Source organism: Balaenoptera physalus (assembly GCF_965194825.1).
Source record: "Balaenoptera physalus genome assembly, chromosome: 4".
Lineage (NCBI taxonomy): Eukaryota > Metazoa > Chordata > Mammalia > Artiodactyla > Balaenopteridae > Balaenoptera > Balaenoptera physalus.
In genome coordinates this window covers 57131939-57148716 of record NC_138891.1, presented here as the reverse complement: position 1 = coordinate 57148716, position 16778 = coordinate 57131939, and the positions used below count along the sequence as shown (strand labels likewise).

General features: G+C 37.8%; 2 protein-coding genes across 4 annotated transcripts in view; both read right to left on the bottom strand.

Moving 5' to 3' along the window:
• Window positions 1-15916, bottom strand: part of LOC309659367 (uncharacterized protein) — a 30557-nt gene extending 14641 nt beyond the window's left edge. Inside the window, exons 1-3 of the mRNA XM_082459079.1 lie at window positions 15802-15916; window positions 15309-15372; window positions 12394-12452 (exon numbers count right to left, since the gene is read on the bottom strand). Of these exons, the coding sequence (XP_082315205.1) occupies window positions 12394-12452; window positions 15309-15372; window positions 15802-15805 (127 nt within the window). The 5' untranslated portion in view covers window positions 15806-15916. The remainder of the gene's footprint in view (window positions 1-12393; window positions 12453-15308; window positions 15373-15801) is intronic.
• LOC309659369 (uncharacterized protein) overlaps window positions 1-16778 on the bottom strand; it is an 813664-nt gene that overhangs the window by 637878 nt on the left and 159008 nt on the right. The window lies entirely within an intron of this gene.

The window sequence follows — 16778 nt, the reverse complement described above, 5'->3', positions numbered from 1 at the left end:
GCAAAAATAAATAAGTAGGACTATATCAAAATAAAAAGCTTCTGCACAGCAAAGGAAACATCAACGAAATGAAAAGGCAACCTACTGAATAGGATAATATATTTGCAAATCATATATCTGATAAGAGGTTAATCTCCAAAATATATAAAGAACTCATAAAACTCAATAGCTAAGAAAACAAACAATCCAATTTAAAAATGGGCAAAAGATCTGAATAGACATTTTCCCAAAGAAGACACACAGATGGCCAACAGGGTCATAAAAAGATGCTCAACATTATTAACCATCAGCAATGGAAACCAAAACCACAATGGGACAGCGCCTGACATGCATAGTGTTAGAATAGCTATTACCAAAAAGACAAGAAATAGCAAGCATTGGCAAGGAGGTGGAGAAAAGGGAATGTTTATGCGCTGTTGATGGGAATGTTAATGGGAATGCAGCCATTACAGAAAACAGTATGGAGGTTCCTCAAAAAATTAGTAATAGAACTATCATATGTATTCCAGCAATCCCACTTTGGGGTATTTATCTGCAATTTGGGTATTTTTGTCTGCAATTCCACTACCAAGAATTTATCCTAAGGAAGTCACTACAGACGCACATACAGTGCTCACTGTAGCAGTCTTTATCCATGGGAAATATTGGAACCCACATAAATTTCCAAAAACAGAAGAATGGTCACATAAGTTATGGTACATTCATACAAAGGAACTCAGTAATCATTAAGAACACTGTAAGTAGAAGAATATGTGATATGGAAAAATATTCACAATATAATGGCATTTTAAGCAGCTTATAAGAGAGTATGTATTATATAATGCCATTTTTTCTTTTTCTTTTTCTTTTTCTTTTTAATTTACAGTCACAAACCTGGAATAAAGCTTGGCAGGATACATATCAATGTTTACAGTGCTACCCTGAGTCATAGGATAGTAAGTTATTTTATTTTATTCTTTTTATCTACATTTTCCAAATTTTCTATGGTAAGCCCTTTCCTTTATAAGTAAATTATAACCTATATCAAAAGGTTACTCTGGAACATTCACTTATTGATACCAACTATGTGTTAAGCACTGCTAGGCACTCCCACATATTTATAATTTATACAAATATAAACAAAAGTCTCTGATCTCAAGCAGCTCACAATCCAATAGGAGAAAGATAAAAAACAGAGTTAATGTTCAACATGGTAAGTGCTTCTGGAGCACAGAGGAGGGCATAACTAACTCCAAAGGACAAGGTGGGTGTTAGGAAAAGCTGAACAGAGATGAGTCAGTGAGCAGAGGCTTACAGGGTTAGTCAGGCAATAGCATGCAGGCAGAACATTCCACCCTGACTTCAGGACTTCCTGAAATATTTTTATCAGCATGTTTAAGATGACCACTTCATGAAAATAAAGGGGGAAAATACTGTTTTCTGTGATGACTAGAGATATTCCTAGCATCACACTCATAGATTACAACCCTCAGCCCCTTGAGTGAATGAAAGAACCATCAGAGAAACCCCAACTCCAATCCACAAGGCTCAGTGGAGATGATCAGCCTCTCAACTAACTTCACGTCTCTGGGACTATTTGGAGAAGACCTCAAAGCAATCCCCATGTCACCGTCTGATTCCCCGTCCCTCTCACCTCTGCCTTGTTAGGACCACAGCACACTATCACAGCACACAATTGCCTTGAACCTTCCAACAGCCTACAATTACCTATCTAGCTGTTTTCTCTGCTTTTTGTGAGGGGAGGCAGTAAAGAAGACAGGCAAGAAAGCCCCCCTATTAGAACTCTTCATGCTCATTTTGTAACTGTTTGAACAGACCTATGTGTATCATGTCACAAGAGAAGAAAAGGCAGAGAACAGAAATTGCTGCTTCCCCTCAACTTCACAGAAAAAAACACTCAAACTGGGACTTTCCTTCCCAAGCCAGCACTCTTTCAAAGCACCATCCTCCCCCGACCCCCAAGATGGTCCCAGATGCCATCATGTTGTTTTAGAATGAGGGCTGAGACTATCCCTGACCATGCCACTAGAGTCCCCTTGGCTTCATCAGGGCCAAGGGTCAAGGCACTCCAGCCACATTTGGGGCACAGCCAAGTAACCAGACACACCTCCAGAAGGCCCTCATTGAGTGACAAAGAGCATCATCACAGTCCTGTGCGTGCACACCCTCTGCTCTAAGAGAAGCAGGTGCCCCATAGATGCTCAAAGACTTGGAGGTTTCCACAGAACACAAGTAAGCCTTGAATATCTGTGATATTTCCAATAAAGTTACTGACTGGGTCCAACTAGAAAGTGACCAATTCCATATCTCTATTATAAGTTCAGGGTTTTTCTTCTCTGGGAATTAGCTTCCTCAAACCACTTCATGTACAAGTTTTCGTCTCTGAGGATCATTTAAATATTTTGCTCTAAAATTTAAAAATAGCCTATTTCGGATTGTTGTCATTCATTGCTATCATTGGAAAATGTCAGCAAAGGGCTAGCAGTAACTTCCTCGGCCAACAGCAGTGAAACATTACGTTCTCAGAGTTGTTTGTAACAGAAGGAAAACTTAGAATTAGGTAATGGTGGTGACTTAGCAGTCCCCTGTGTTGCAAATACTAACAGACGTTAAAGCTCACAATGTAACCTTTGAGCATACATCAAAAATACATGATAAAATTTCAAGTCCTGGCACTGTATTTCCCCACAGGCCACCATCAGCATTCGGAGGCATCAAACCTTTATGCCTTTTGATCACAGGAAAATAGAAGTGATTTTTCTTAATGTTAGAAAAGCATCTGATAAGAAAAGAGCTTGCTAATAATTAACTATAGCCACTGGACTTCTCTGGAGGAGCTTTTAACTCTTTCAAAACTACCTTACAGCATGGACATGTGATGGTTTTATAAAGCATAGGGGACATATTCAGCATGATATATTTCAAAAGAGAAATAATGGTACAACCCACTTAAACATTCTTTCCAACATGTTGAAAATTTTGTTACAATACATAACGATTAACATAGTAAATATAAACATATAACATATTAAACATAATTTTAAGATCGATAATACAACATAGTTATTTGGCAAGGTTAGAAACTTTTTATTTTCCCTTCTCTCCTTCAATTCTCAGTGGGTTTGCATGATCTGCTGGCATGGTTAAGCACTGATAGAATCCTAGAAGATCGATTCATGACCTGCCATCCCAAGAGTCTCTGGGCTGATTAATTGAGTAAAATGAGTATTTTCTAGGCCACTGATTGTTGAGTTTACACAGTTACCACATTTTGAAACTGCATGTTGAGGGGACCTTGAAGAAACCGTGGAATATTCCATAAAGTACTGAGAAGACTAACATTAGATCTCTTCTTGTCCCTTTCCACCCTTTGGCTTCCAGAACATTAAAAACATGTATTATCTTAGAGTTGACGAGAACGTTGCCTCTAAACAAACCTTTCGGTTTGAACTTACAGATTCTTCAAAGTAAATTTTACTGGCAATGAAAATAACTGCCTTCATGTTGTAGAGAATTAGCTCCATAATTCAATCAAACTGGTTTAAAAATGATATGTAAATATAAACCAGAGCATATTTTCAGGTTACTGGAGCCTATAAAAGAGATCACTAAAATTTCTTCCAACCAATAATGTATTGGATTTTTAGATCCTCCAGCCTACCATTAGATTAACATGTATTAGCACAGCTGAGGTTTGATGTTGGTACAGATAGATGATTCATATCCCCTCAACCATTTTTAATCTCTCAAGGTAGAAAATTAATGTTACTGCTACTCTAACAGGTACATATTAATAAAAGATCACCTAAAAACAAAACTCTCCAAGATACATGAAGTTTATCACTCTCAAGAATTTTAAATTATAAGATACCCACTTGCCTACATTGACCTGACAGGATGCTCTGCTTTAGGATTTCAAAGGACTGAAATAAGTCATGACAATACCAACAAAGACATTTTTATTCAGTATTTATTAAGCAGTTAAGACATTAACTATATCACTTTTTAACTTTTATATATTTGATATGTTGCCCCTCTTTTACGCTAGTCCTAGATAAAATTAATATTTCATGGTCTCCCCCCCTTACAAATCTCCTCTCTTTCTTATCAGTGTTGTGTCAACTCCACACTTAACAAGGCAACTGAATTTGAAGTAAGTGGCCTCCAGTTACATATTGGACCTATTCCTATCTAGCTATGTGACCCTAAGCAAATTATCATGTATGAACATCAGTTTCCTCTCTCTGGTAAGAGGAGGTTCACCTGCCCTACTTGCCTAAAAGTTTTATAAAGATCAAATTTAAAAAGTCATATAATACCTTTCTTAAGTGAACATTATATTATGTGATCTCCTTGTGCCAGTTAGAATTAAGTTCAGCAGATGTAAAGGACAGCCCAAAATGATAATGGCTTAAACACTACCTATGACACAGTCAGAATTTCATTTCCTTCTCATGTGAAACAAATTCGGGAGGAAGCTTTCCAGGGTCACCATGATGGCCACAGAATGCAAGGACCCAAATTCTTTTGATGTTTTTCTCTTGATGCTCTGCCATTCTTAGCACCCAACTTCCCCTACTCACCATCCAGCTTGGCTACCTGAGCTCTGCGATCATCTCTGCATCCCAGTGAGAAAGAGGATGGGAGGGGGCATTTACCCTTCCTTTCAAAATACTTCCAGGAATTGTACTGCACTCCTGGTGACATGTATTAGCCAGAGGTTAGATATATGACATTACCTAGTTGCAAGAGAGGTTGAGAAGACACATTGCAGCTGAAAACCAGGAATTCTATTACAGAGGAAGGGGATGGTGGTTATTGGGGATCAACTAGCAATCTCTGACAGAGATTTTTTTTTTCTGACTTCTGTAAGACTGCTGCATACTCTAGTGCCACCTCACCTTGAATCCCTGTTAAAACTTTCCTGTCTAGGTTACACTTCTGTTGAATCCTATTCGCTAGTTTCTAGGTGACACTGACCACACAATAAACTATAGTAAAGTATTTAGAAGCAGATAATTGTTTACTATTGCCAAAAATCTCTGAAATTATATTTTATAAATTCTTTCTACCATAATTATACTGCTCATTGCCTGAATTCCAAATTTATCCTATAAAGCACAAATCTAATTATAGAATTTCCTTGCTTAAGGGAGTAGCAGTACTCTCTGGCAAGAGAAACTATGTTTCCATTGGCCGAAGACAGTCTTGATTTCTGCCTCTTGCTTAGTGTCCCATCATGTTTAGCACTTGTCTTGGATTTTAACTTTTTGCCAAAATGATCTCAATATTTGTATTAAAATAAGCCATAATGTGTTTAATGGACCTCTACTTTATACTTCTAGAGACTCTTACGGTACTATGTGAGAAGCATGTGCAATGAATAGATTTACTTTGACATTTGGTTAAATCTGAAAGATAACCAGTGACAATCCAACTTGCCCTTCCCAATCCCGTCAAGATCCAACTTAAGTTATATCTCCCTTCCAAGGACAACATATGGGGCTATTCATTCATAATTCATTCATAAATTGAACTGCACTTTGATATATTTGGGAGTCAGTTAACTCCTTCTAGTTCAGGGACACTGCCTTCAAGGTATAGGAAGTCACCAGGCTAACAGCTGGCTAGTCAAGTGGGAAACATGAAAATAAGTTAAATAAAAATGAAAATATGTGCAAGAAATAGAGACTGAGCAACTAGAGAGTAGTCTGAATATTCTTACTACAAAAGTTTGTCATTTATTGTATAATATAGAACTATATATTTTATCATTTGTTAATGTATTTTTATTTTGCAATAAACCTTTTCGGTGGCAATAGCTAAAAAAAGAAAATTCAAGCTTAATGAAAAATTAAGACTAAATTTCCATTTCTTAAGAAAGTTGATGATTAAAAAGTAACTCACACCAAATATCTGTTGAGAATTACCATCCATGGGTAAGCTACTGGTATCACTGGCCACATATAAACCAGAAGACACAAAACTTCTGAGTAAACATTAGCAACTCTTCCCAAAGTTAATAAAAGATTTTGCCCAAACATGGTGATTTAATACATGCAGCCATAGAAGGTGAGTTTCCATAACACACTGTAAAGCATCACTTTTCATTTAGATCACAATGGCTCTTCTAAATTAATATTGTTCACTTTTTATTCCAAGTTTCCTTGTGCAAGTATAAAAATAAAGTGATAGTTGTCAATGTGCTATCTCCATTAGAAGAAAAACCTCAAATAGTTCAATAGTACAAGTTTTGCATTCAGCTTCAAATAGAAAAATCAGTTAATTCAAAAGTGGTTCAACTGTTTTCATTGACTTACGAAATAAAGTAGTTCATTCAGGCATAGTTGAAACAACTGATTTTTGCAGATGCTATTGTAAATTGAGTTAAAATTTTCAATATTAAAAGTAATTATTTGTTTTTGTTGTGGTAAAACAATTAGAAACTGATGGAACCCAGTATCATGTTAAAAACAAAGATCTAAAGAAACATATTAAAAAGACTGGAACTACGCAAAACTCAGAATTGATTGTGGTACACATATAGTTCATAAGTTTGTCAAAATAAGCTATGATATCTTACTCTTTAAAATACGATAGTATTTGAGAACTGTAGTTCTCAAATTTTACACATGTATACTTATATACATAGTTTAAATGATTTAACTGCATAAAAACTTGTAATGACAGGTACTGAAGACAAAAAAATTTTCACATGGCAATACATACTTTCTTGTTTTGCTGCCTACATTCAGTTGGATGGTAGAAATGTTTGAGCCTTTGAATAGTTGTGGTTTTTTTTATGTCAACCTAAGTGTACAATGAAATTGAACCTTTTTATAAACATGTGCTCTAATTTTTGTTTGCATTTTGTTCAAGATTAGTTGGAAATAAAGAAAATGTCCAAAGACTTCAGTTTTTGAAGCTTTTAGTGAATTTTGATTACTAAAAACAAAGCTTACAACAAGGAAGTCATTGAAACTTACCCTGCAAAAGTAAAGGAAAAACTGAATTAATTAAATGACAAGGGCTTAAAGAGTACGTAAGTTTCAGTTTTTAAAATTCTATAATTGTCCTTTAAAATATATTACTTGTAGGGAGTGTCATTTGGTAGAGTTACTATTTTTCATTGGATAAATTTTATTCTGTTCTGAAATGGAATGAAATTGAGAAAGCCTATAATTTGCAACATTTATATTTGGCAAAAATTCTAAAACATCATAAACAGAGACAACTTATTTGATGAGTTTTATTTTATAAAAAAAAAATTATTGAAGAAAGGTACACTGAATAGAAGAAGAAAACAGCCAGAGATGTTTACACACTTTAATATTAAAAAAATGGAATTGAGAATATCCTCCATTTAGCATAATTTGTTTGAACATTTCCCAGTGCCTGAAGGGAGAGTATTTTCTCAATTAAGAAAAGATAAGTGTTCACTGGAGTTATCAAACATTCTAATCTACATACCATAAAACAGAGCTTTAAGCAGCTTTTTGCTGTTTTGTTAAAACATTAAAAATAAGATTATATTGAAAAATATATTCTAAGAAAAATACTAACAGCATGGTGTTAGAGATAGTTATAAACAAGCAGATTAAAATATATGGCTATAGCAAGAATAATTTTCGCTCATGTTATTTTTTATTGTTCATATAGAGATTTTTAATTTTTGCTTTAATATACAAGATAAATTTTTTTATATTTTTAGAATTTTCTCTTCAGAAAGTTTAATAGAATCAATTTGATGATCAATGAATATTCAAAAAATTTTAATTCCAATGATCTTTAGCATCTCCCTTTTACTCTCAAAAAAGTCCCAGTTTAAACAATAAATTTCACCATCACCCTGACTGTAGCCAACAGGACAAAACCACATTCCTTGCGATGTGGCCTTTGACCCTTTCCAGCCTCTGCTTCCTCATTTCTACCCCATCCTCTCCAAACCCTCCCAAGCTCAAGCCACACACTCCTTCCCACTGGCCAGGAGCAAAGTTCACTGGCACTGCTCTGCCCTCACACTTCCCTATGCAGTGCTCTGTGCTCTCGTAACCCTGATGAATTCTAACTCAACCATGAAATCCAACTCTAATATCTTCCTACAGCTTTCCATGGCTTTCTCCTCCCACCTCACGCCACAGCATTAAGTATGTGCTGACCTGGGTCCTTGTGCAGCCTACAACCCTGATGGTTACAGCTCTATTATTTTGTTTCTGGTCCTTCTTTGTGACTGGATGGGGAGAGCCGAGAAGTCATGGACTTTGATTTCTTCATCTTTGTTGCACCCAGAGCCTGATGCATTGCCTAACACACAGGGCTCGTTAGATAAATATTTGTCCAATAGAATGTGTTGTATTATAAAGATGGCCTTTTAGTATCTCCTGAAACACACCTTTTAGGCATCTCCCTTTTCTGTGTTTGTGCATAAGGCACAAACACAGGACTGATCCACCAGCTGCTGAGCTCAGCAGGACCTGGTGTTCTCTGAAGGACATAGGTTTATGATCACCTATTGGCTTGTCCTTACTTGGGCTCTAGGGTAAATAGATAATTAACCTCAGCTGTCTAGTGACTTATTTAACTTCATAGAACCTGAGACAGTGATAGTGTATTTGTGTGTGTGTATGCACACACATGTGTAAAATGAACTTCGATGAATAAGCTAACAATAGGACCACACACAAAGCCTGACTAACAGATAGGGTAATGAATGGAACCTAACCCTATTCCTTAAAGCTGACCACAGACCCCTTCACTAGATAAGCTAGCCTTAAGTATAAAGATGCTCCTTCAAAGTGAATCTATGACATATACAATGGTGGGACTCCACATTGCATTATGTTTCATTCAAATAAGAATGTTTTTCATTATGGATATAATTCAAGGGTTCCTATAGGTGTGCATATATGTATATATTATCAACACCTGAACAGAAAACAAATGTTAGCTATTAAGATGTCCATTGACATCAATAATGCTGAGAATTATACAGGTTGTAACAGAAAGGCCTTGGAGCCAGACAGATCTGTCACAGAATTTTGTATTCTATCATTTACAGTTGAGTATATATATATATATTTTTATATATATAAATTTTTTTTTTTTTTTTTTTTTTGGTTGCATTGGGTCTTCGTTGCTGTGCACGAGTTTTCTCTAGCTGCGGTGCGCGGGGACTACTCTTCGTTGCGGTGTGCGTGCTTCTCATTGCGGTGGCTTCTCTTGCTGTGGAGCACGGGCTCTAGGTGCGCGGGCTTCAGTAGTTGTGGCACACGGGTTCAGTAGTTGTGGTTTGCAGGCTCCAGAGTGCAGGCTCAGTAGTTGCGGCGCATGGGCTTAGTTGCTCCGCGGCATGTGGGATCTTCCCAGACCAGGCTCAAACCCGTGTGCCCTGCATTGGCAGGCAGATTCTTAACCACTGCACCACCAGGGAAGTTCTGTCACAGAATTTTGACTTCATCTTTCCCTGAACCTCAGTTTCCTCATCAGTGAAATGTTGATGATATTGCCTGCCATTCAGGGTTGTTGAGAGGATTAAAGAGAAGAACAGTGCTTGGCTAGATAAATGGTAAATTTGTTATATTTCTTATTACAAGGTTTGCTCTTGTTTGACTACCATGTAACCTGCTAACACTGGACAACCTTAATTCTTATTCTCTAAAAGTCACCAAGTATCTCACCACTGACAAATTTTGTTTCCAGTGCATTTTAAGCTCAGCCTCCCTCTCTAGATCCACAGGGAGCTGTCCTGCCCAGGGGCTCCTCTGCTCTTCCTAGCAGGCAGCTCCCTCAAAGCAAGAGGTGAGCGCATTTTCTGTGATCCCACCGAGATTTGGCTGGGCTCCACATTCTGCCTGGTGACTCATGTCTTTTTGAGTTGCTGAATGAACTTAAAGTGTTGCCAAGGAATTTTGCAATTCACAGCAGGTAGATGCAGAAATTACAGAATCAGTTTCATCGAATTAGTAACAATGGATATTTGTGCCCACCAAAATGAGGACACCTTGGATAAAACACCATAGTCAAGTTTTCTTCATACTTCAGAGCAGACCCCAAAACACCAATGTCATTTTATCACCTTCTAGTGTACACAAATATACAAGTGCATAAAAAGAAAAATCCTATCCCAAGCAGATGGTCCAAATTCATAAGCATTAACAAATATTTTATAATCTTTTTAAAAATATGAACAGTGAACTGATGAAACTGAATAGACTGATGAATGATTACATTATTCAATTACTTCACTTTAGATATAATTTTAAACCTTTCAAAAGACATTTGCCTCTCCTTATCTATAAAACTGATTGTTTTATCTCTCTATGCTGTATCTTGGACAATTTTCTTATATCTAGTTTTCAATTTATTATTTTTTTTTCTTTGGTTGTCTTTAACCAGATGATTAAACCATGTTCTGAGTTTCTATTTCAATGACTATTTTACAATTCTACAAAACTTACTTGGTTATTTTTTAATTTTTTTAGTATTCCAGTTAAACTTGTATTGGTGTTTGGACTATAGCCCTTTGCATAATTTTTCACGGCTGCCCTACAAACAAAATGGCATATCTAATTTTTAGTCTATTTTGATTTACTATTTTAGCACTGCAAGTAAAATATAGAAACCTTACAACCATATAGGTCTGTTTGCCTTCTCCCTTTTATAGTATAGCTGTCATAATGCTTTACATCTACATGTATTGAAAACTCCATCAGTTATAATTTTTGCTGTCAACTGTCATAATTTAAAGAACTTGAGGATAGCCTTAAATTTACCCAGATATTTACTATTTTTATTGTTCTTCTTTCATTCCTGGAGTTCCAAGTTTCCCTTCAGTATCATTTCCTCTCAGCCTAATTAACTTCCTTTCGTATTTCTTTTAAAGCAGATCTGCTGGTAACAAACTCTTGGTTTTCCTTCCTGATACATTTTTACTGAATATAGAATTCTGGATTGACAGTATTTTTTTAAATTAATTTATTTATTTATTATTTATTTTTGGTTGCATTGGGTCTTCGTTGCAGTGCGTGGGCTTCTCATTGCGGTGGCTTCTCTTGTTGTGGAGCACGGGCTCTAGGCACGCAGGCTTCAGTAGTTGTGGCACACGGGCTTCAGTAGTTGTGGCTCACGGACTCCAGAGCACAGGCTCAGCAGCTGTGGCGCCCAGGCCCAGCTGCTCCGTGGCATGTGGGATCTTCCCAGACCAGGGCTCGAACCCGTGTACGCTGCACTGGCAGGCAGGTTCTTAACCACTGCACCACCAGGGAAGCCCTGACAGTACTTTTTTCTTCAGCACTTTAAACATACAGTTCCACTGTCTTCTGACTTCCATCACCTAAGAGAAATCTTTGGTTATTCGAATTCTTGTCTCCCTCTATGTAATGTGTTATTTCAAGGGGTTTTTTTCCTATTTTTGGTTTTCAGCAATTTGATTGTGATGTATCTGGGCTCATTTTTCTTTGAGTTTACCCTGCTTGGGTTTTGCTGAGCTTCTTAAATCTGTAAATTTGTGTCTCTCAAATTTGGGAAGGTTTCAGTCATTATATCTTCAGTATTTTTTTTGCACCAGTCTCTTTCCTTTCCTTCTGGAACTCAGATGATAAAAATGTTACACATATTGCCATTGTCTCCAATATCCCTAAGCCTCTATTCACTTTTTAGGTGATTTTTTTTTTGCTCTGTTGTTAAGATTGGATAATTATTATTGATCTATCTTTAAGTTCACTGATTCTTTGGTCATCTGCATCCTGCTACTGAGCCCATCCATAGATTTTTTTTTTTTTTTTTAATTTCTGATATTGTACTTCAGTTCTAAAATTTGTTTGGTTCTATTTTATATTTTCCTATTTATCTGCATAGAACTTCTATATTTCCATTCACTGAGTATTTCTATCTTGATATGGAGCATAGTAATAGCTGATTTAGAGTCTTTGATCTCTAAACTCTGGGTCATCTTGGGGTTTTATCTTTATTGTCTTTTTCCCTTGAGAATTCATCACATTTTCCTGGGGCCTTTTTTTATTTGTTTTTGGTATGTTGTGTAATTTTTAATTGTATGTGGGACATAATGAGCTATGTTGTAAGACATTAGGTCCTGCTAAACTCCTGGAGTATTTGTTTGTTTTGCAGGCAATCAACCCAGTTAGGTTTAGAATGCAAGTCTGTCTCACTGTCCCTGGACAATGGCTCCACTATCAGCTCAGTTTTCAAAGCTGTTGCCATACTGCTTTGGGTCTGCCTCATATTTGCGCAGGTCCAGCATGAGCCTGGAATTTGTTCCGGTTCAAACACATATTTGGGGGTCCCTTTCTTCAGCTCTCTCCTTTGACATTCCCTACACACTCTCTGGTGTCCCTTTTTCTGAACTGCTGGCCAGAAATATGTGGTTTATCTTACCGTTTAAGAAGCAGCTACAGATCTTCAACTGGGGCCCCATCTCAACGCAAGATGGAGAGCTTAAGAGGAAAAAATCGGAAATTTACATCTGCATAGGTCACTTCTTCAAATTTTGACTCCCTTCCCCAATCTGTCTGCTTTTGCTAAGTTTTCAGGTTTTCGGGTACTTGTTTTTTGTGCTTTGTATAGAGCGTTAGCTGTAATCACTAAGAAATAGGCTATACCATCTTGGCCAGCAGCAGAATTCAACTATTTGATTGTTTTTTCAACTTTTCCTATATATTTTTCATTTTATCTTATTCTTTTCTTATAGGTTCTATTTCTTTTTATCTAATTATTTGAAGCAAAATCGTTTTATTTTCTCTATCACAATGTTCTATGATCTCAAGTTACTGCTTATGGTGAATTCGTCTTACCCTGCCTGTTTCATAACTTTGTATTGTGAGCTCATCTTGAGTCAAAAATCTTTTGGAATCCTTTGCAAACTGGGCTGTGAAAGTAGTCCTTCAGAGGGGCTTTGTATTTGCTTCTCCAGAGGTCCCTGGTAACTCACTAGCCGGAGATCAATTTATATGAAATTTCTCAGTATCATGATTTCTAGACCACAAAGATGGTATATTTTGGATGTTAATTTGTCAAGGAGATTTTGTTTTTGTTTCCAGCAAGAGCTCAGGCAAAAAGCAATGTTTCTTGACATCTCCCTGGGCCAATAAGCAGTTTGTCTAGTTTCTTTTTCACAAAGATGCAGCCAATTAGCAGACCATAGCAGTGAAAAGGTGGAGAACAGATTTGAAAGCAGTGAGTGATTAACATCCTCTCTAGCCCAAAGCAGCTGAGCCCCAGTAAGGCCCCTTGATTCTTTTAGGCAAGTCTCAGAAACTCAGCTTTTCTTACTATCTTTCTGCATTTGCCACTACCAACCTGTCACTCTGTGTTCTCTTCCCTCATACCAGCCATGGACTAATTTCCTCTTTCATCAGCTGGAGAGAATAAACACCTACTCTGTTTATTTCACAGTGTCATTGTGAATTATGATGCTCAGAGTGTCAATAGCCACCTAGTCCCCAAACCAGTATGAAAAGACAGACTTGAACTGAAGGGAAACTGAATTTTTTAAGGTTATCTTTGCTATCCCAGTGATGCAGACCACCGTGAAGTACAGTCCAGAGGGAAAAAAATAAGCAAATCCAAATTATGGTGCACATTTATCTCTACTTTCCCTGATGCATATAGATGTCATTGACCTTTAATCACTGGTCAAACCATAAGTTGTTTTGCAATTTTTTTGGATCTTTCAAGACTGGGGGTTATTATTGGGAGACAGTTTTCCTTGAATCTCAATATTTCTGCAGCTCTTGTTTGCAGAGATATTGACTTCCCTTTGTTCTGAACTACTTTTTCAAGGATATTCATATAGCAAACAGCCTTGAAATGTACATGTATCTTCCTCTAGAGCAAAGATGAGGTTTGCTTACTACCTTGGAAGACAGAGGTAGTGTTTCCCATGAAGCAAAAGGCAGGCATGCTTACTGTCCAGTTAGTATAATAAAGAAAATGTCTCTCCCTGAAGCAAAGGTCAAGCATGCTGACTGCATATTATACAAGATTCAAGTTCCCTAACAAACCCTGTTCTTCTGTAACAAACCCACTGCGTTCACAGGTATTGTCTGCCCTCTTCAAGACATCCCATGAGAACTTGGGCTTGGGAACTGGTGCAAAAATGCCGATTCTCTGGCATCTGCTACTGCTGTGAGTAACCTACTGTCCTTTGCCTCTGGCTCGGTCTCAACTCTACTAGCATCCTTGAAACCACAGCAGGCTAACCTGTTAGCTTGCAAGTAGAGTAAAATCTTAGACCTTCAGAGTCCTCGGCAGTTATATAATGTCTTTCTATGCCTGCCCAATGCTTCCATGGCATTTATTTCTCCAAGGGTGAGATGGTTGCCATGTATCCACGTAGCAACTGGGCAAGGGCCAATTTACAGATCCTCTCCGGGTTCTATCCCAGAACTGTGTTTCTTAATACAAGTACATAGGTGCCAAAAGTGGTCATTGGTTTCTTTGTTTCATCCTCAGTTACACATATTTCTCTTTGATATGCATACACTCATATATCTCAACAGCTGCGAGCAGAAGCAAACACAAACAGATTATATTCTATGGCTACTATACGCATCTATGCTAAGCCTATACAAATGCATTAATAAACCCCACTTGACATTAAGGATGTAAAAACCCCATGTAAGACCATCTACAAAGTTTTATTATTATTACAAGAGCTAAGGTTAGCCACCCCTGAGCTACTTATTAGAATTTCCTCATTCCTGAATAGAGCTTCAGTTAAGAGTAAGTCAGTGACCACTCAGCTAAAACATTTGTTAGAGATCAGTAAACAGAAGTTTGTTTCCTCTGTCAAAGGCTAAAAGGGACCAGGGACCATGTTTAATCGGTAGATAGAAAGTATCACTGTGCCTCTCTGTTTTGGTTGTATTTCCCTGACAATTTGGTTACTAAGTTGTAAGATTCCAGAATTGACTCTTGATTGAGTCCACTTGGTCTAGCAATGCATATTAAATTAATGAACAGGAAATGAGTTAACTTAAATTCCCTGGCTATCTTATTTTTCTTTTGTATTATTTACATGGTATCAAAATCTGTTCCAGTAACTACGGATGCATAACAAATTACCCCCAAATTCAGTGGCACAGAGCAGTAACGAGTCATGCTCACTGATACTGTGGGTCAGGAATTTGGATGGAGGCACAATAGGCCCAGCTGGTCTCTGCTCTGACATCTGGAGCTGCCGATGGAAAACTCAAAGGCTAGGAGCTGAAACTGTCTGAAAGCTTCGTCACTGACGTCTGGTGCTTGGTTGTGGCTGTCTACTGGGGGCCGTGTTTGTGCTCCACACTGACCTCTCCGTGTGAGTCAGTCTGTGCTTCCTCACAGCATGGTAGCTGAGTTCTAAGGGCAAGTGTCCTAAGAAAGGGAACAGATGGAAGCTATATCATTTTCATGACTGAGCCTTGGAAGTCACATAGCATCTCTCCTGCCACATCTATTGATCAGAGAACTCAAGTCTGCCCAGATTCAAACAGAGAATATACACCTCAACTTTTAGTGAGGGGATGTCAGTCACATTTAAGAAATTCATGTGGGATTGCGATATGTATATTGGTGTAGTCATCTTTGGAAAATACAATCTGCCACAGTATTTATTTGTGGTGAATTCTCACAATAATCTTACAAAACAGATGCTTTAATATTCTTCACCTTATAGACGGAAAATGGATCTTAGGCAAGTGAAGCAACTTGACCAAGATAACAACCATTGGTGAACCAGTGCCCACCCTTAACACACATAATGCCTAAACACTTGATCATAAGAACAACCATTAGTAAACTTACCCATATTTGAGTTTTGCTTAGACAAAGAATTCCTCCTCCCATAACCAGAGATGATTTTGGTCTGTACCCAGAGCCACTGCTTTCAGGATTCTGTTGACCTTTCTAGTTGATCTGGCCATTATCCCAAGTTTCAATGTGTAACATCTGGCCCATGACCTGCCCTTTTAAAGTTCTTATTTTAACAGCTTCTGGGACTGTATTGGCTTGGTAGAGGAGCCTAGAGGGTCTCCTACAGCGTGGTGGCAACATGAGTAAGCTCTGGAAGCAGATAAATGGGGTTTAAATCCTGACTTTAACACTTCTTGTTTTAATACAGTAAATGCATTACTTAACTGCAAAGCCTCAGTTTCTTAACTACTGAAATGGAGACAATAGTATGCTTCTAGAACCTGGTACAGAAGGGGCATATTAATAGAAATACACAAAGTACCACTGATACCTGACTCCATATTTTTAAGCAGCATCCTAGGAACTTTCTAATTATAACTAGATGTTTTCAAGTGGTGCCACATGAGCTCTTACAGATACATCACCATGGATGCCCCCGTTAGCTTCCTCTTCTGATCCAGATGTCCCCCCCCTTGGCAGATGCCTCCAGAGGTCACCTGAGGGCCGTGCCTCATCACTACTTCAGTTATAGGTGCTCCCCCAGGAGAAGGCTGTCTTCTAATGAGACAGTTGCAGCAATCCTTCAGGATGCCTGAGAGGAACAATATTCAAGTCCTCCACCATTCCACTTGGGTCACATAGGAAAACAGTTTCTTCTGCTTTTGCTAGTAATTTCTCTCTCCAGGGGGCTTGTACCATCAGTCTTTGGAGCCAGGATAGAACACTGCCCACTACCATAACCATCCCTCCTCCCTCACCCAAACATTCCTTCCTCTTTCTTCAACCAAAAGCAAAAATACATACAACTTATGCAAGTTCCTTCTTCTCAGATCCATCCATGGCTTTACAGACTCTCCTGACTTGCAATA